At 36.7% G+C, this 16,399-nt stretch overlaps 1 protein-coding gene across 1 annotated transcript in view; it reads left to right on the top strand.

Annotated features, from left to right (window-relative positions):
• The window catches only part of C6 (complement C6), an 86,205-nt gene that overhangs the window by 10,861 nt on the left and 58,945 nt on the right, over positions 1-16,399 (top strand). The window contains exons 5-6 of the mRNA XM_022598482.2: positions 1,622-1,760; positions 6,480-6,680. Of these exons, the coding sequence (XP_022454190.1) occupies positions 1,622-1,760; positions 6,480-6,680 (340 nt within the window). The remainder of the gene's footprint in view (positions 1-1,621; positions 1,761-6,479; positions 6,681-16,399) is intronic.

Below are 16,399 nucleotides of genomic sequence, written 5' to 3'. Positions count from 1 at the left end.
CCAACCAAGCAATTCTCTGTGTCACCAGCCAAGAGCCCTACAGTTTAACTGAATTTTGACCCAATCTACTTGGAGATAGTGTCAGATCCCATAGGTTAAGGGCTCAGTCCTGGAAAACTGCCCCTGCCCCCTGCAATGTCAGATGCCAATTGCAACTTCAGGTTCTCACCTGTGCCTCTGACACATCGAAGATTTCCAAGAACTCATCCTTGGGTTTGATTAATTTGCAAAAGCTGCTCACAGAAATCAGTAAAATAACTTACTTATATTTACCAGTTTACTATAAAAGGATATGATAAAGGATACAGATGAACATCCTATTGGGAGAGATGGGTAGGGCAAGGATGTGGGAAGGGGAAGGAGCTTCCATGCCCTGGTTAGGTACCACTCCCCCACACCTCCATATGCTCACCAACCCAGAAGCTCTCTGAAGCCCATACTTTGGGGATTTTTATGGCGGCTTCATTACAGACGTGTGATAGATCATTACTCCTATTCCTAGCCTCTTTCCCCTCTCTGGAGAATGGAGGGTAAGGCAAAAAATTCCAAGCCTTGAATCATGGCATGATCTTTCTGGTGACCAGCCCCCATCCAGGAGCCCACCAAGAGTCACCTCATTGGAACAAAAGACACACAAGTGCTGTCACACAAGAAATTCCAAGGGATTTAGGAGCTCAGTGTCAAAAACTGGGGTCAAAGAACAAATACTAGAAGAAAAGATGCTGTTAGTGCTCTCATCATGCAGGAAATTACAAGGGTTTTGAGAGCTCCGGTCCAGGAAATGGGGGCAGAGACCAGTATACGTATTTTCTATTATCTCATCTTATGTAATCCAGCATCATCAAATTTTTGACACAAAACTTTTATTTTCACAGAATACATATTAATATCTATAAGAACTTGGAAAACAATTAGCATTCCGAAAAAATTTTCATCTACCACAAAACAATTTCTTAAATACTTGATTTGTACTAAGCTAATTAATCTCTCTATGCTTCAGTTTCCTCATTTGTAAAATGGGTATAATAATTATATCTATATCACATGGTTATCATAAATATTAAGTAAATATAATATTAATATTAAATACAGATCAAACAGTACTAGACTTATAGTAAATATTATGTAAGCATTTGTTAAACAAATTTTAAATATCATTATGGTTATTAATAAAAACTATAATAATGTGATTACAATTCTATTAAAAGATTGCTATTACTATTTCATTATTAGCTCTCTATAAGAATTCTTTTACTGGATCATACTGAAGGAAGAGAACCCAGATTGGCATTAGTTATGTAATAATTTATTTCATAATCTACTTCCAAAGTTTGTACTGGTTCTGTAACTCATGAAATAATTATAAACTCAAATTTTATGTCATGATGAAAGCCTAGAACAATTAAATAAATGGAATAGGGAGAACCTAACAGAGCCAGAGGGGCTGAGTTTGGCTTCCAGCCCTTTTTGGATACCTCACCATAAACTACAAAAAATGGGCTTTCCTTCAAGCCATTTGTCATGAGTCAAGAACGTCTAAGAGAATAATTTCTTTCATATACAGTAAATTTTAAAGATTGCTCTACATCTATTGAATTCTTAAAAATTACTTTGTTTATAGGTTTCATTTTCTGGCAGGAGAGGCCAGAGGAGAAGTCCTCGATAACTCTTTCACTGGAGGAATATGTAAAACTGTCAAAAGCAGTAGAGCAAGTAATCCATACCGTTTCCCGGCCAATCTGGAAAATGTCAACTTCGAGGTACGACAGCTTATCATGGGGCATTCCAAGTGCCAATGGTGATTATAAGCTAAATTTCCAATGAAAAATGAGTCATGAAGGAAGGGACAGAATAAAAAGGTAATGCACATTTTTCATCACCTTTTATGTGTTGGTGTTTAATCCTTCTACAACCCAGTAAGGTCAGTGTTATTATCATCAATTTACAGATGGAAAATAAGGAAACTAATTTGTCCAAAGTTAAACAGCTAGTAAGTAGTGGATTAGAGATTTAAGCACAACTTTTCCAAATTCCAGAGTCCATGCTTTCTCCCGTGAACAAATAGCTGTAACATGTCCCCACTCAGATAAATGACTTGGTTTATTCAGAATTTTCTTCTACCATAGTTCTCTCGGATAACCACAAAATTTAGACATAAAAGAGGGCCTGGCTTCCAAAAACAAAAATTAAGATAAACTTAAGTATAATGGGGGTACTTCTGCTTACCTTCCACCCCATTTTATTAGTTGGTTTGGTTTTCTGTTTGTTTTCCTGAGAGGTAACAAGCAGCATACTATATATTCTCAGAATCCAGCCCAGTGCCTTACACATGATAAGTACTCCATACTTGCTGAACTAAACAATTTGTTTCTTTTAATTTATAAGAGAAACAGGAAAGACATGACTTTAATGGCTACATCCATGCATACAAATTTGACATACTAGAGAGAATTTCAGAAAATCTAATGATTTCTGAGACCACTTTACAGATAGTATGTGTTCAGCAAAATTCACTCAATCCCTTCTTAAAAATAAAAAAAAACTTTTATATTCATATAAATACAGGCATTTGACAAACTCAATTTAAAAACCATCTAATATATGCTAATGGGTGTGGGAAAATGTCCTTGGGGTCCAACTGCCAAATTCAAACACGTTTGGGGAGACTTGCCCTGAGAAGTCCCATCCCTGCCTGGAGGTAGATGCGACAAGAGTAACACGTGACTCTGACCAGGTAAAGAGAATACTCACTATCTCCCCACAGATCCAGAAGATGCTAACCCCAGAGGGCCCACCACTACCAAGGGAGGTAGAAAAGGTCTTGCTGGTATGCTGAAAAGGAACTCAAAAGAGACCTTTTTCCAAAGAAAAAATAACATCAAAAAGTCTGTCAATGATGGAAGATGTATTCTATTCTTAAGATGTATTGAGTAGGCTTTGTAGACAGAGCTAAAACCCAGACATTTACATATAATATCATTATGTTGGAGGATGCTTTCTAACTCCTAAACAACCAATCCATAAGCTTACTTTCAAAATACAATAATCTCCAAAGAAACATACTGCCTATATTCTCTGCAAGCATCCCTTTTATACAGTTTTACAAGTGACAAATGTTAATTAAGCTCAGCACAAGAGAGCAAACACGGGCTTAGATAACACTTTACACTTATATGATACTATGCCCTTGAGGTTACTTACACCTATTGTATCTTAAAAATACTATATAATAATTTGCAGGACAAAACACTTAACCATCAAAGCCAACTGTCAGTCCTTGCTAAACATTATAAACCATTAGTTGTCCCACCAAAAAAATACTAATAATTTGCTACTGTGCATCTCTTCCCAAGTTTGAATTCAGGGGCATCATATAGGTAGCTTGAAATCAGCTATAGTAGGAATATTTATGGCACAAGAAAAGGCAAACGCTGTAGTAAATCACAGATTTTTTTTTCCCTCTCAGAGAATTGGTTGTTAAACATTTACCAGCAGAATGTTGGATCCACCCATATAATTTAGTAACCCAAGCGTGTATGGCAAGTTATATCAGGAAATACAGCCTGAAAAATCCTCATTCAGAAGAAAGTAGATTCATTTCATTATCCGTGTAGTTCTGAAACTTGTCCAACCTTAAGAAGCTGCCTGAGCTGATCTCTAACTATACGTCATTGAATTTTAGATAATATTCAATTGCTGAGGAAGGTCATAGTGATATTTCTTCAAACAAAGATTTGGAAAAGACCAGACCCAAGGTCACAGCTATTGGTTTACTTTCCACTGATCTCTTTATTACTTTGTTCATACCGTTAACAGGCAGCTGTGCAAATCTAAGCTATTCCTTACTGAAAACAGTAGAGGAAGAGAAATTCAGCAGGCATCTGACTTCCTTTCTTCTACAGTATCAGAGCTTATTGAGACAGATGAAATCATGGGCTGGCTGGCACACAAAGATTAGAGGGGGCTCCTGAAAGGAAGGCAATTGGACAGGAAGTCAGAATGGAAGACCATAGGAAGAATTCTGCCCCTCAGGGATCTTCCAAACGCTAAATGCAGAGCTAAATATCATAAGATCCCTGCACCAGTCCCCAGAGTTGTATCAGTGTCTCAGGAATCCTCCTCTCGTTTCTTTGGAGCTGCTGCTCGCTACTGGGTGTACGCTAAAGCACTTGCTGTCACCAGCAAACTACAGAGTGCAGTTACCACTAGACTTTTGATTCTTACCAATATACTGACCTACCTAGACAAGGTCTCTTGCTATATCCCAAAGCCTCAAGCCTTTGTAGATCTGCAATGCCCCCAAAGCCTCCCTAAATCCCTTGTGAAATTCACAACTTCAGGTTCTGTCTCTAACCCTCACACCACAGAAAGTAGGTGTCACCCTGCCCCCTCCATTCCCCAACTCTCTCTTAACTCTCTTCTGCCCCTCCCTACAAACCCAGCTCCTTTCTTCAAACACAAAAGTGAAAGTGTCAACACATATCGATCCCCAGGAGGTCATCAGCCCACAAGATCCACAGGTAGTCAGGAGGGCTAAGAATAAGATGTAAAAGAGGATTAAACCTTTTCCCCAGAGTTTGCTTAACATCTCTTCCTGGAAAAAGCTAGGAAGATGGAGCTAATCAGAGCCCACCAGCTGCTCCTTACACCTCACGAAAAGAGCTCATCTTTCTCCTTTCAAATGTTGTCTTGGCTTTCCATATTCCCATTCATCAAACAGCATTCCCATTCATTCACTCATTCTCTCTCTCTCTCTCTCTCACACACACACACACACACACACACACATACACACACACACACACACATACACATTTACTTGGTCAAAAACTTCTGTTGACTTACCTCTTAAATATCTGTCAAATCCACCACTTTCTCTCTACCCAGCCACCATTCCCCTATACCTGGCCATTCTCCTGAATCACTTGGCTGATTGCAACAGTTTTTTAAACTGCTCTCCTTGCCTCTACTTTAGTTATCTGTAGCTAACATGATCTTTACAAAACAAATGTGATGACAACATTCTCAACTTTTCAGTCACTCAAATAATATTTTTAAAGAACTTATCAGATGCAAAATCTTGCATTTAGACGTCAATTCGAATGCTTTAGCAGGGCATACAAGGCCAGGCCCCAGTTTCCCAGTTCAATCTAATTTTCCAGCACTGCTCATCTATAAAACCGCCTTCCCACCAAGCCAATATAGGTGGTCAGATTTTCTCTGAGCTTCTGCCCAGGATACCCAATGCCCCTACTTTACGTGCAAATATTGTTTTCTTTAGGCTGACGCATCTTTTCTTGTGTAAGAGTTAATTTATAAAATAAAATATTTGTAGTCTGAATTATTTTAGGCAAATGGTAAAGAGATGTCAGCAACTACATTTAAATATGGTTGTACTGCTTTGTTAACAGATGAGCCTCATTTGTGGACATTTTAAATGCTAACTAGCAGGCCCTGCAATGTCTCAAAAGAACACTGAACTTTTGACTGTATTTTACTGTTGAGCAAGATTCTCTTACAGCTGGGTTATTTCTTCCCTTGACTAATTGTGCAAGCTATTTAATTGTGACATGTGGTTTGCCTCACAGTGCATTTTAATATTGAATATTTTAAAACAAGGGATTTTTCCATTGCAAACCAGACAAGCATTTTTTTTTATTGGAATATAGTTGATTTATAATGTTGTGTTAGTTTCAGATGTACAGACAAGCATTTTTAACATAAAGAAGTACTCTTCAATCAATTTACTTTGCAACTTTAAAAAAATTGTCCATTGTTCTCTTCTTACCAGCATAACCATAACAAAGATTTACCTTGGACTTGGCAAATACCTGCTCCACTCATAATTCAAGTCCCACTGGCTTTTTTTTTCTTCTTCCCAGACCCAGTCAGGTGAAAACTGATAACCACCCACCAGGCAGAACCAATGGATTATTTGATTATTTGTCCTCTGTCTTGCAGACTTGGCCAGTGGAGTGCTAATGCCCAACATATGAATGAGACTAAAAGGTTGGTGATGGAGCCAGAGCAGGGTAGGACAGGATCTGCCCTCCCCTTTTCTAGGCCTCACTTTTCTGAAAGATACCTTCCATTAGCTTGCAAATGGCATCAAATTCACAGGCAGATTAAAAATAACTCTCTATTCTTATCACCTCACTAAATCTCAGTTATGGAGTCATTTCCTTGATAGAGGTTTCCCTGGTATTGCCTCTCTGAGTTTTATAGTTATTTGTGGCACTCCCCTTGGCAACACAACACTACCCACATTGAATTAAGTGTCTGTGATTATCTTTCTTCCTCACTAAACTTTGACTCCCTGAAGACAGGGACTAACACTATACCTCGTTCTCTAGCAAGATGGGTCTTCAACAAACCATTTACTGAATGCATAAATGAATGAATGATCATTGCATTAAGTGTTCACAAGTAACTCCAATATTTCCTAAATTATGTCTTACTTCACATGGATTTTTCTCCAGGTACAAACTGAAGAAGATGATTTGGAAACAGATTTCTACGAGGATTTAATTTCTCTTGATGATAATAAAGATCAACAAAGTTTAGCTATGGGCCAAGAGAAGAGCTCTTTTCGTGTACCAATTTTTTATTCCTCAAAGAGAAAGCAAAGCAGCACCCATAATTCTGCCTTCAAACAAGCCATTCAAGCCTCTTACAAAAAGGTAAAGAAATGGTTCCTGATCTTTTTATTCTTTCCTGAAAATTAACACCAATTCCAGCAATCATTCAAGGAGGAGAGAGTTTTTAATATCAAATGAATAGGATTTCTAACACAGATTTAAATAGACTTACATTTTTGTGGTTATATCCCACTTCAAAAGTTATAGAGATAATATGTATAATAATGCTTCTTTTTTGCATGCATTTGGCTGTGTTTACGGTTGTGTTCTCTTTAACATTTTTCTCATTATTTTAGGTGTATTTCTTACAAATCACATGCCACAAAATGTTCCTTTTTAAATGTGATCTGACAGTCTAGGGTCTTTGCTAGAGAAATTCAGCCAACTTATATTTAGTATATTCCCTGAAATATTTGATCATATTTCTTCCATCTTTAATTTTTTGTACTCAACTTTATTGCTGGTTTCCTATTTCTTTACTTTTGTTTTGTCTGGTCACATTTCTGTTGACTCCTTTTTGTCCTTTTGGTTATTTTGGAAGTTCTACTAAACTTTTAAATTCTGCTGGTAGTTACCTTTCTCTAGTTAACAAGCATAATTGAACATATGTTTTTCTTTTATCCCTTGAAGTAATATCTGTATCCTCCCAAAGGATGTTTTATTTACCTATTCCCCATATCCCATTCCAAAGATCTCCTTGAAAACATATTTCCTTGTCTTTTTCCCAACACTATAATAACAGGGCTCCAAAACCTCAGTTTTATTGAGGTGGTTCAAAATCTTTGTATTTCAAGTTATTCCTAGGATTCCTAGGGATTGTTTTGTATTCATTTATATATTATATATGTTCATTTGTAATTTATTCTGGTTCTTGTCTTCCCAATTAACAATTCCCCACATAACACTTATAAATTTCAAGTTCATAATCTGTATTTTATATTTGCATTATATTTTATATATGTGTGTATATGTATGTGTATATATATACATATATATATGTATATGTATATATCCATCCCATATACTCATTACTGTTTCCTCTTCTTTCATCTTCCCTTTCTTGAGATCCTGTTCTCATTCAATAGCCATATTTTTAGTATTTTCTTCAGGTAGGATACATGCAAAGTATATACCCTAAATCCTTATGTATCTACAAATGCCTACCTTTTCACTGAGCAATAAAGATAAAGAACATTATGGCTGGATAAAGGAATCTTGGAACATTGTCTTCTTTTCTTGATAGCTGGTGGATGTTATTCCACTATCTTCTAATTTCTATTGTTACATAGGAAAAATTACATGTAAGTTGATCTTTCTTTTGTTTTCTCTCTGGAAATTTACAATTTTTTTGTACTCTAAGTATTGAACTTTTTCCACTAATCTTGCCAGAAACTAATGGAACTCTTTCAATATATAAAAATGCATCTTCATCCATTAATTTTTCCTCATCTGTTCCTGTTTCTTTTATTATTTGCTTATAAAATCTCCTAGATATGTATTCCAACTCTTAAATGATTTAGGGGATAGACATTTTCTATTAGACATTTTTAGACATTTACAAGTGTCTTTTAAAATGGTATCTGTTGCTCATTACAACCACCACTCTAAGTAGGGTTTGTTCTTTTGAAAGAGATGAATGGGGAGACTGAGCCCTGAATCATAGAACCTGAGGGGAGAGGTGAAAAGAATAGACAGAGGTACCAACACCAGAACCAATGGCACCAACACTGGAGGGAACCATTTTATGGCTTCTCCTGTTTTTACCGTAGTGCCCCTCATATTTTTTATTTATTAACCATACATTTATGTAAATATAAGAACTTATAGCACTACACAGATAATCTTTCCAAGCATTTCATTTATCTTCAAAAGAACCCTAAAAGGTAATAGTGAATTTTTTTTGCTTTATTTTTATAATTGAAGTATAGTTTATTTACAATATTGTGTTAGTTTCCGGTGTACAGCAAAGTGATTCAGTTATATATATATATATATACATATATATATATATATATATATATATACATACATATACACATGTATATATTCTTTTTTGGATTCTTTTCCATTTTAGGTTACTACAACATATTGAATATAATTCCTTGTGCTGTATGGTAGGACCTTGTTGGTTGTCTATTTTATATATAGTAGTGTGTATCTCTTAATCACAAACTCCTAATTTATCCCTCCCCCTACCTTTCCCCTTTGGCAACCATAAGTTTGTTTTCGAAGTCTGTGAATCTGTTTCTGTTTTGTAAATAAGTTCATTTGTACTGTTGTTTTTTTTAGATTCCACATATAAGCAACATCATATGATATTTGGCTTTTTCTGACTTACTTCTGTCTGACATACTTCACTTGGTATGATAATTTCTAGGTCCATCCATGTTTCTGGATAATAATTTTTTGATGTACTGTAGAGTCCAGTTGTGTCACTGGTGAAGTCAACTTGATACCAGTGTTCTTTGAATGGGAGACTGATCACTGTTTTGCTGAAATCCAAATGTACCATATCCATAGCAGAGGTTCAACCTCCAAGTGGAGGAATGCAGGACTTAGTTCCTGGCCTCTTCTCTCTAGCTGTCTCAGGCCTTGGAGTTCCTGGCCTCTTCTCTCTAGCTGTCTCAGGACCTTGGAGATGCCAACCAGACTCACAGCTTCAAATACTATCTATATGTTGATGAAGCCAACATTTATGTTTCCAGCACTGTCAGTTGAACTCTATTCCAACTGCTTGTTCAACATTTCAACTTGGATTTTAATAAGCAACTCAAAGACAGCATGTCCAAAACTGGGCTCTTGACTTTTCTTCCTGCTGTAACTTGTCCTTTTCCCAGTCTTCCCCATCTTGGGAAAGGCAATTCTAACTGTGCAAGTGGCTGTGGGTAAAGACCTTGAGGACATGATTGATTCCTTTCTTTTCTTCACATCCCTATATACAATCGATCAGCAAATCCTACTGGCTCTGCCTTAAAAATACATCCAAATTCAGACCATGTTCTATCACTATCCAGACACTATGGCCTGGATAATACCAATAGATATCCAAGGGGTCTTCTTCCTTCCTCTTTAACTGTCTTTCAGTCTATTTTCAACAGAGCAGCCAGAGTGATACTGACTGGATACTGGCTATAAATCATACCATTCCACTGCTCAAACCCTCGAAGATTAAAAGCTTAAGTCTGTCCACTGACCTACAAGACCCCTCATTATTTTTCTGCCTTCATCCCCCATTATTCTCCCCTGTCCTCATTCAGTTCAGCTCATAATGCCTCCTCACTGTTCCTCAGACACAGGCTGGCCACACTCTTACCCCAGGACCTTTGCACAAGCTGTTCCATCTACAAGCTTTCCCCCAAGATTTCTGCTTGCCTTCCTTTCATTTTTTTTTTTTTTGAACTGGAGTATAGTTGGTTTACGCTGCTGTGTCAGTTTCTGCTGTACAGCAAAGTGAATCAGCCATACGTATACATATATCCCCTCTTTTTTGGATTTCCTTCCCATTTAGGTCACACAGAGCACCAAAGAGAGTTTCCTATGCTATACAGTAGGTTACCATTAGTTATCTATTTTATGCATAGTAGTGTATTTATGTCAATTCCAATCTGCCAATTCATCTCACCCCCCGTTTCCCCCTTGGTATCCATACCTTTGTTCTCTACATCTCTGTCTCTATTACTGCTTTGCAAATAAGATCATTACCATTTTTCTAGATTCCACAAATATGCATTAATATACCATATTTGTTTTCTCTTTCTGACTTACTTCATTCTGTATGACAGTCTCTGGGTCCATCCACATGGCTGGATGTAATATTTTATGGCTGAGTAATATTCCATTGTATATACGTACCATATCTTCTTTATCCATTGCTCTGTTGATGGACATTTAGGTTGCTTCCATGACCTGGCTATTGTAAATAGTGCTGCAATGAACACTGGGGTGCATGTGTCTTTTTAAATTATGGTTTTCTCTGGGTATATGCCCAGTCGTGGGATTGCTGTATCATATGGTAGTTCTATGTTTAGTTGTTTAAGGAACCATACTGTTCTCCACAGTGGCTATATCAATTTACATTCCCACCAACAGTGTAAGAGGGTTCCCTTTTCTCCACACCCTCTCCAACATTTGCTGTTTGTAGGTATTTTTGATGATGGCCATCCTGACTGGCATGAGGTGATACCTCATTGTAGTTTTGATTTTCATTTCTCTAATGATTAGTGATGCTGAGCAACTTATCATGTATCTCTTGGCCATCTGTATGTCTTCTTTGGAGAAATGTCTATTTAGGTCTTCTGCCCATTTTTTGATTGGATTGTTTTTTTTGATATTGAGGTACATGAGCTTTTTCTATACATTGGAGATTAATCCCTTGTCAGTTGCTTCATTTGCAAATATTGTCTCCCATTCTGAGGGGTGTCTTTTCATCTTGCTTATGGTTTCCTTTGCTGTGCAAAAGATTTTAACTTTCATTAGGTCTCATTAGTTTATGTTTGTTTTTTATTTTCATTACTCTAGGATGTGGGTCACAAAAGATCTTGCTGTGATTTATGTCAAAAAGTGCTCTATTTTTCCTCTAAGAGTTTTACAGTTTCTGGCCTTACATTTAGGTCTTTAATCCATTTTGAGTTTATTTTTGTGTATGGTGTTGCATTCTTTTACATGTAGCTGTCCAGTTTTCCCAGCACCTCTTATTGAAGGACTGTCTTTTTTCCACTGTATAGTCTTGCCTCGTTTTTCATAGATTGGGTGACCATAGGCGGTGGGTTCCACGGATATATATTTCTGTTTTTGTGCCAGTGCCATACTGTCTTGATTACAGTAGCTTTTTAGTATAGTCTGAAATCAGGGAGTCTTATTCCTCCAGCTCCATTTTTCTTTCTCAAGATTGCTTTGGCTATTCAGGGTTTTTTGTGTTTCCAAACAAATAGTAAAATTTTTTGTTCTACTTCTGTGAAAAATGCCATTGGTAATTTGATAGGGATTGCACTGAATCTGTAGATTGCTTTGGGTAGTATAGTCATTTTCACAGTATTGATTCTTCCAATCTGAGAACATGGTATATCTCTCCATCTGTCTGTGTCATCTTTAATTTCTTTCATCAGTGTCTTATAGTTTTCTGCATACAGGTCTTTTGCCTCCTTAGGTAGGTTTATTCCTAGGTATTTTACTCTTTTTGTTGCAATGGTAAATGGGAGTGTTTCCTTAATTTCTTTTTCTGATCTTTCATTGTTAGTGTATAGGAATGCAAGGGATTACTGTGTGTTAATTTTGTATCCTGCAACTTTACTAAATTCATTGATTAGCTCTAGTAGTTTTCTGGTGGCATCTTTAGCATTCTCTATGTATAGTATCATGTCATCTGCAAACAGTGACAGTTTTACTTCTTCTTTTCCAATTTGGATTCCTTTTATTTCTTTTACTTCTCTGATTGCTGTGGCTAAAACTTCCAAAACTATGTTGAATAATAGTGGTAAGAGTGGACACCTTTGTTTGTTTCTGATCTTAGTGGAAATGGTTTCAGTTTTTCACCATTGAGAACGATGTTTGCTGTGGGTTTGTTGTATACGGCCTTTATTATGTTGAGGTAGTTTCCCTCTATGCTCACTTTCTGGAGAGTTTCTATCATAAATGAGAGTTGAATTTTGTCAAAAGCTTTTTCTGCATTTATTGTGATGATCATATGGTTTTTCTCCTTCAATTTGTTAATATGGTGTATCACGTTGATTGATTTGCGTATATTGAAGAATCCTTGCATCCCTGGAATAAACCCCACTTGATCATGGTGCATGCTCCTTTTAATGTGTTGTTGGATTCTGTTTGCTAGTATTTTGTTGAGGATTTTTGCGTCTATGTTCACCAGTGATATTGGCCTGTAATTTTCTTTTTTGTGATATCTTTGTCTGGTTTTGGTATCAGGGTGATGGCAGCCTTATAGAATGAGCTTAGGAGTGTTCCTCCCTCTGTGATTTTTTGGAAGAGTTTGAGAAGGATAGGTGTTAGCTCTTCTCTAAAAGTTTCATAGAATTTGCCTGTGAAGACATCTGGTCCTGGACTTTTATTTGTTGGAAGATTTAACCACAGTTTCAATTTCATTACTTGTGATTGGTCTATTCATCTTTTCTATTTCTTCCTGGTTCAGTCTTGGAATGCTGTACTTTTCTAAGAATTTGTCCAATTTTTCCAGGTCGTCCATTTTATTGGCATATAGTTGCTTGTAGTAGTTTCTTATGATCCTTTGTATTTCTGCAGTGTCAGTTGTAACTTCTCCTTTTTCATTCCTAATTTTATGGATTTGAGTCCTCTCCCTTCTTTTCTTGATGTGTCTGGCTAAAGACTCAATTTTGTTTGTCTTCTCAATGAAGCAGCTTTTAGTTTTATTGATTTTTGCTATTGTTTTCTTCATTTCTATTTCATTTATTTCTGCTCTGATCTTTATGATTTCTTTCCTTATACTAACTTTAGGGGTTTTTGTTGTTGTTGTTCTTCTTCTTCTTTCCTTAGTTGCTTTAGGTGTAAGGTTAGGTTGTTTATTTGAGATATTTCTTGTTTCTTGAGGTAGGGTTGTATTGCTATAAACTTCCCTCTTAGAACTTCTCTTGCTGCATCCCATAGGTTTTGGATCATCGTGTTTTCATTGTCATTTGTCTCTAGGTATTTTTTGATTTGCTTTTTGATTTCTTCAGTGATCTTTTGGTTAATTAGTAACGTATTGTTTAGCCTCCATGTGTTTGTGTTTTTTACAGTTCTTTTCTGTAATTTATTTTAATTTCATAGTGTTGTGGTTGGAAAAGATGCTTGCTATTTCAATTTTCTTAAATTTATTGAGGCTTCATTTGTGACCCACGATATGATGTATCCTGGAGAATGTTCCATGTTCACTTGAGAAGAAAGTGTATACTTTTGTTTTTGGATGGAATGTCCTGTAAATTTAAATTAAGTCCATCTGGGCTAATGTGTCATTTAAAGCTTGCGTTTCCTTATTAATTTTCTGTCTGGATGATCTGTCCATTGTTGAAAGTGGGGTGTTAAAGTCCCCTACTATAATAGTGTTACTGTCAATTTCCCCTTTTATGGCTGTTAACATTTGCCTTATGTATTGAGGTGCTCCTAAGTTAGGTGCATAAATATTTACAATTGTTATACCTTCTTCTTGTATTGATCCCTTGATCATTATGTAGTGTCCTTCCTTGTCTCTTGTAACATTCTTTATTTTAATGTCCATTTTATCTAATATGAGTATGGCTACTCCAGCTTTCTTTTGATTTCCATTTGCATGGAATATCTTTTTCCATCCCCTCACTTTCAGTCTGTATGTGTCCCTAGGTCTGAAGTGGGTCTCCTGTAGACAGCATATATATGGGTCTTGTTTTTATATCCATTCAGCCAGTCTATGTCTTTTGGTTGGAGCACTTAATCCATTTACATTTAAGGTAATTATCAATATGTTTGTTCCTATTACCATTTTCTTAATTGTCTTGGATTTGTTTTTGTGGGTCTTTTTCTTCTCTTGTGTTTTCCACCTAGAGAAGTTCCTTTAACATTTATTGTAAAGCTGGTTTGGTGGTGCTGAATTCTCATAGCTTTTGCTTGTCTGTAAAGCTTTTGATTTCTCTGTCAAATCTGAATGAGATCCTTGCTAGGTAAAGTAATCTTGATTGTTAAGTTTTTCCTTTTCATCACTTTAAATATATCCTGCCATTCACTTCTGGCTTGCAGAGTTTCTGCTGAAAAATCTGCTGATAACCTTCTGGAGATTCTCTTATATGTTATTTGTTGCTTTTCTCTTGCTGCTCTTAATATTTTTTCTTTGTATTTAATTTTTGTTAATTTCATTAATATGTGTCTAGGTGTTTTTCTTCTTGGGTTTATCCTGTATGGGACTTTCTTCACTTCCTGGACTTGGGTGACTATTTCCTCTCCCATGTTACGGAAGTTTTCAACTATAATGTCTTCAAATATTTTCTCAGACCCTTATCTTTCTCTTCTTCTGGAACCCCTATAATTCAAAAGTTGGTGCATTTAATGTTGTCCCAGAGATCTCTGAGACTCTCCTCATTTCTTTTCATTCTTTTTTCTTTATTCTGCTCTGCAGCAGTGAATTTCACCATTCTGTCTTCCAGCTCACTTACCCATCTTCTGCCTCAGTTATTCTGCTACTGATTACTCTAATGTATTTTTCATTTCTGTTATTGTGTTCTTCATCACTGATTGTTCTTTAGTTCTTCTAGGTCCTTGTTAAACATTTCTTATATCTTCTCAATCCCTGCCTCCATTCTATTACCGAGATCTTGGATCATATTTACTATCATTACTCTGAATTCTTTTTTAGGTAGATTGCCTATTTCCTCTTCATTTATTTGGTCTTGTGAGTTTTTACCTTGCTCCTTCGTCTGCAACATATTTCAATGTCATTTTGTTTTGTCTCACGTACTGTGTTTGTGGTCTCCTTTCAGCAGGCTACAGTGTTGTAGTTCCTCTTGCTTCTGTTGTCTGCTCCCTGGTGGATGAAGTTGGTCCAGGTGCTTGTGTAGGCTTCCTGGTGGGAGGGACTGGTGCCTGTGCTTTGGTGAGTGGAGCTTAGTCTTTTCCTTCTGATAGACTGGACCACATCAGTTGGTGTGTTTTGGTGTTTCTGTGAACTTAGTACAACTTTTGGCAGCCTGTCCACCAATAGGTGGGGTTGTGTTCCTGTCTTGCTGGTTGTTTGGTGTGAGGTGTCCAGCACTGGAGCCTGCATGCAGTTTGGCAGAGCTGGGTCTTGGTGTCAAGATGGTTATCTCCAGGAGAGCACACACCGATTAATATTTCCTGGCACTAGGAATTCTCTGGTGGTCCAGCATCCTGGACTTGGCACTCCCACCCTGGATGCCTAGGCCTGATCCCTGGCAGGAAACAAAGAGCCCACAAGCTGCACAGTGTGTCCAGAGGAAAAAGGAAAAAAAAGGAAAAGAAAACAGACAGATAAACAAAACCCAATACAAATGACAAAAACAAACAACACAAAAAAAGGAAAAAAGAAAACAGACAAAACCCAAAACAAACGATAAAAACAAACGAATAAAAAAAGCCAAAGAAAACAAAAAAACAGGAGAACAAACAAAAGAGCTCAAAAATGAAAACCATTAAAGACTAATTTAACAAAAACAAAAAATAAAAAGCTAAACAAAAAAAGAAAGCAAACTAAATAAAAGGCAAAGAAACTATAAAACAAACACACAAAATGACTAAAAAAGAACAAAAAAGAAAAATAAACACAAACAACAAAAAAGTAAAGTAAAAATAGAAAAAATTTTTTAAATATTAAAAAATAAAATATAAAACATAATAAAAACAACAAAAACTGAACAAAATGAAACAAACAAAAAAGAATAATAGTGATAAGAATATTTTCCTGGGGACTCTGCTGTCAGTGTCCTTGCTCCCACAGTGAGCCACAGCCCAAATCCACCTCCCCAGGAGGCCCTCCAATACCTCTATGTAGGTCTCAACCCTCTGTGGGCTCTGTAGGGTCAGCTCAGACTCCAACCTGGCCCAGCTTGCATGTGTACTTGCCCCCAAAGTCCACTGCTTTTAAAGCTAGACAGGTCTCTGTTGTGGGAACACTCATTGTCTATTCAGGTATTCCACAGATGCGGGATTTACCAAGCTGATAATGGGGGTTTAATCCACGGCTTGTACAGCTGCGTGGAGTGATTTCCTCCTCCTTAGTCACACCACCACTGAGGCTCAGCTTTGGCTTTGGCCCCACCTCTGCATGT

This window comes from Delphinapterus leucas, chromosome 3 (genome assembly GCF_059928025.1).
Source record: "Delphinapterus leucas isolate spDelLeu-1000000601 "Yukka" chromosome 3, BTC_Dleu_Yukka2, whole genome shotgun sequence".
Taxonomy (NCBI): domain Eukaryota; kingdom Metazoa; phylum Chordata; class Mammalia; order Artiodactyla; family Monodontidae; genus Delphinapterus; species Delphinapterus leucas.
This window is presented reverse-complemented; position numbering and strand designations above follow the sequence as displayed.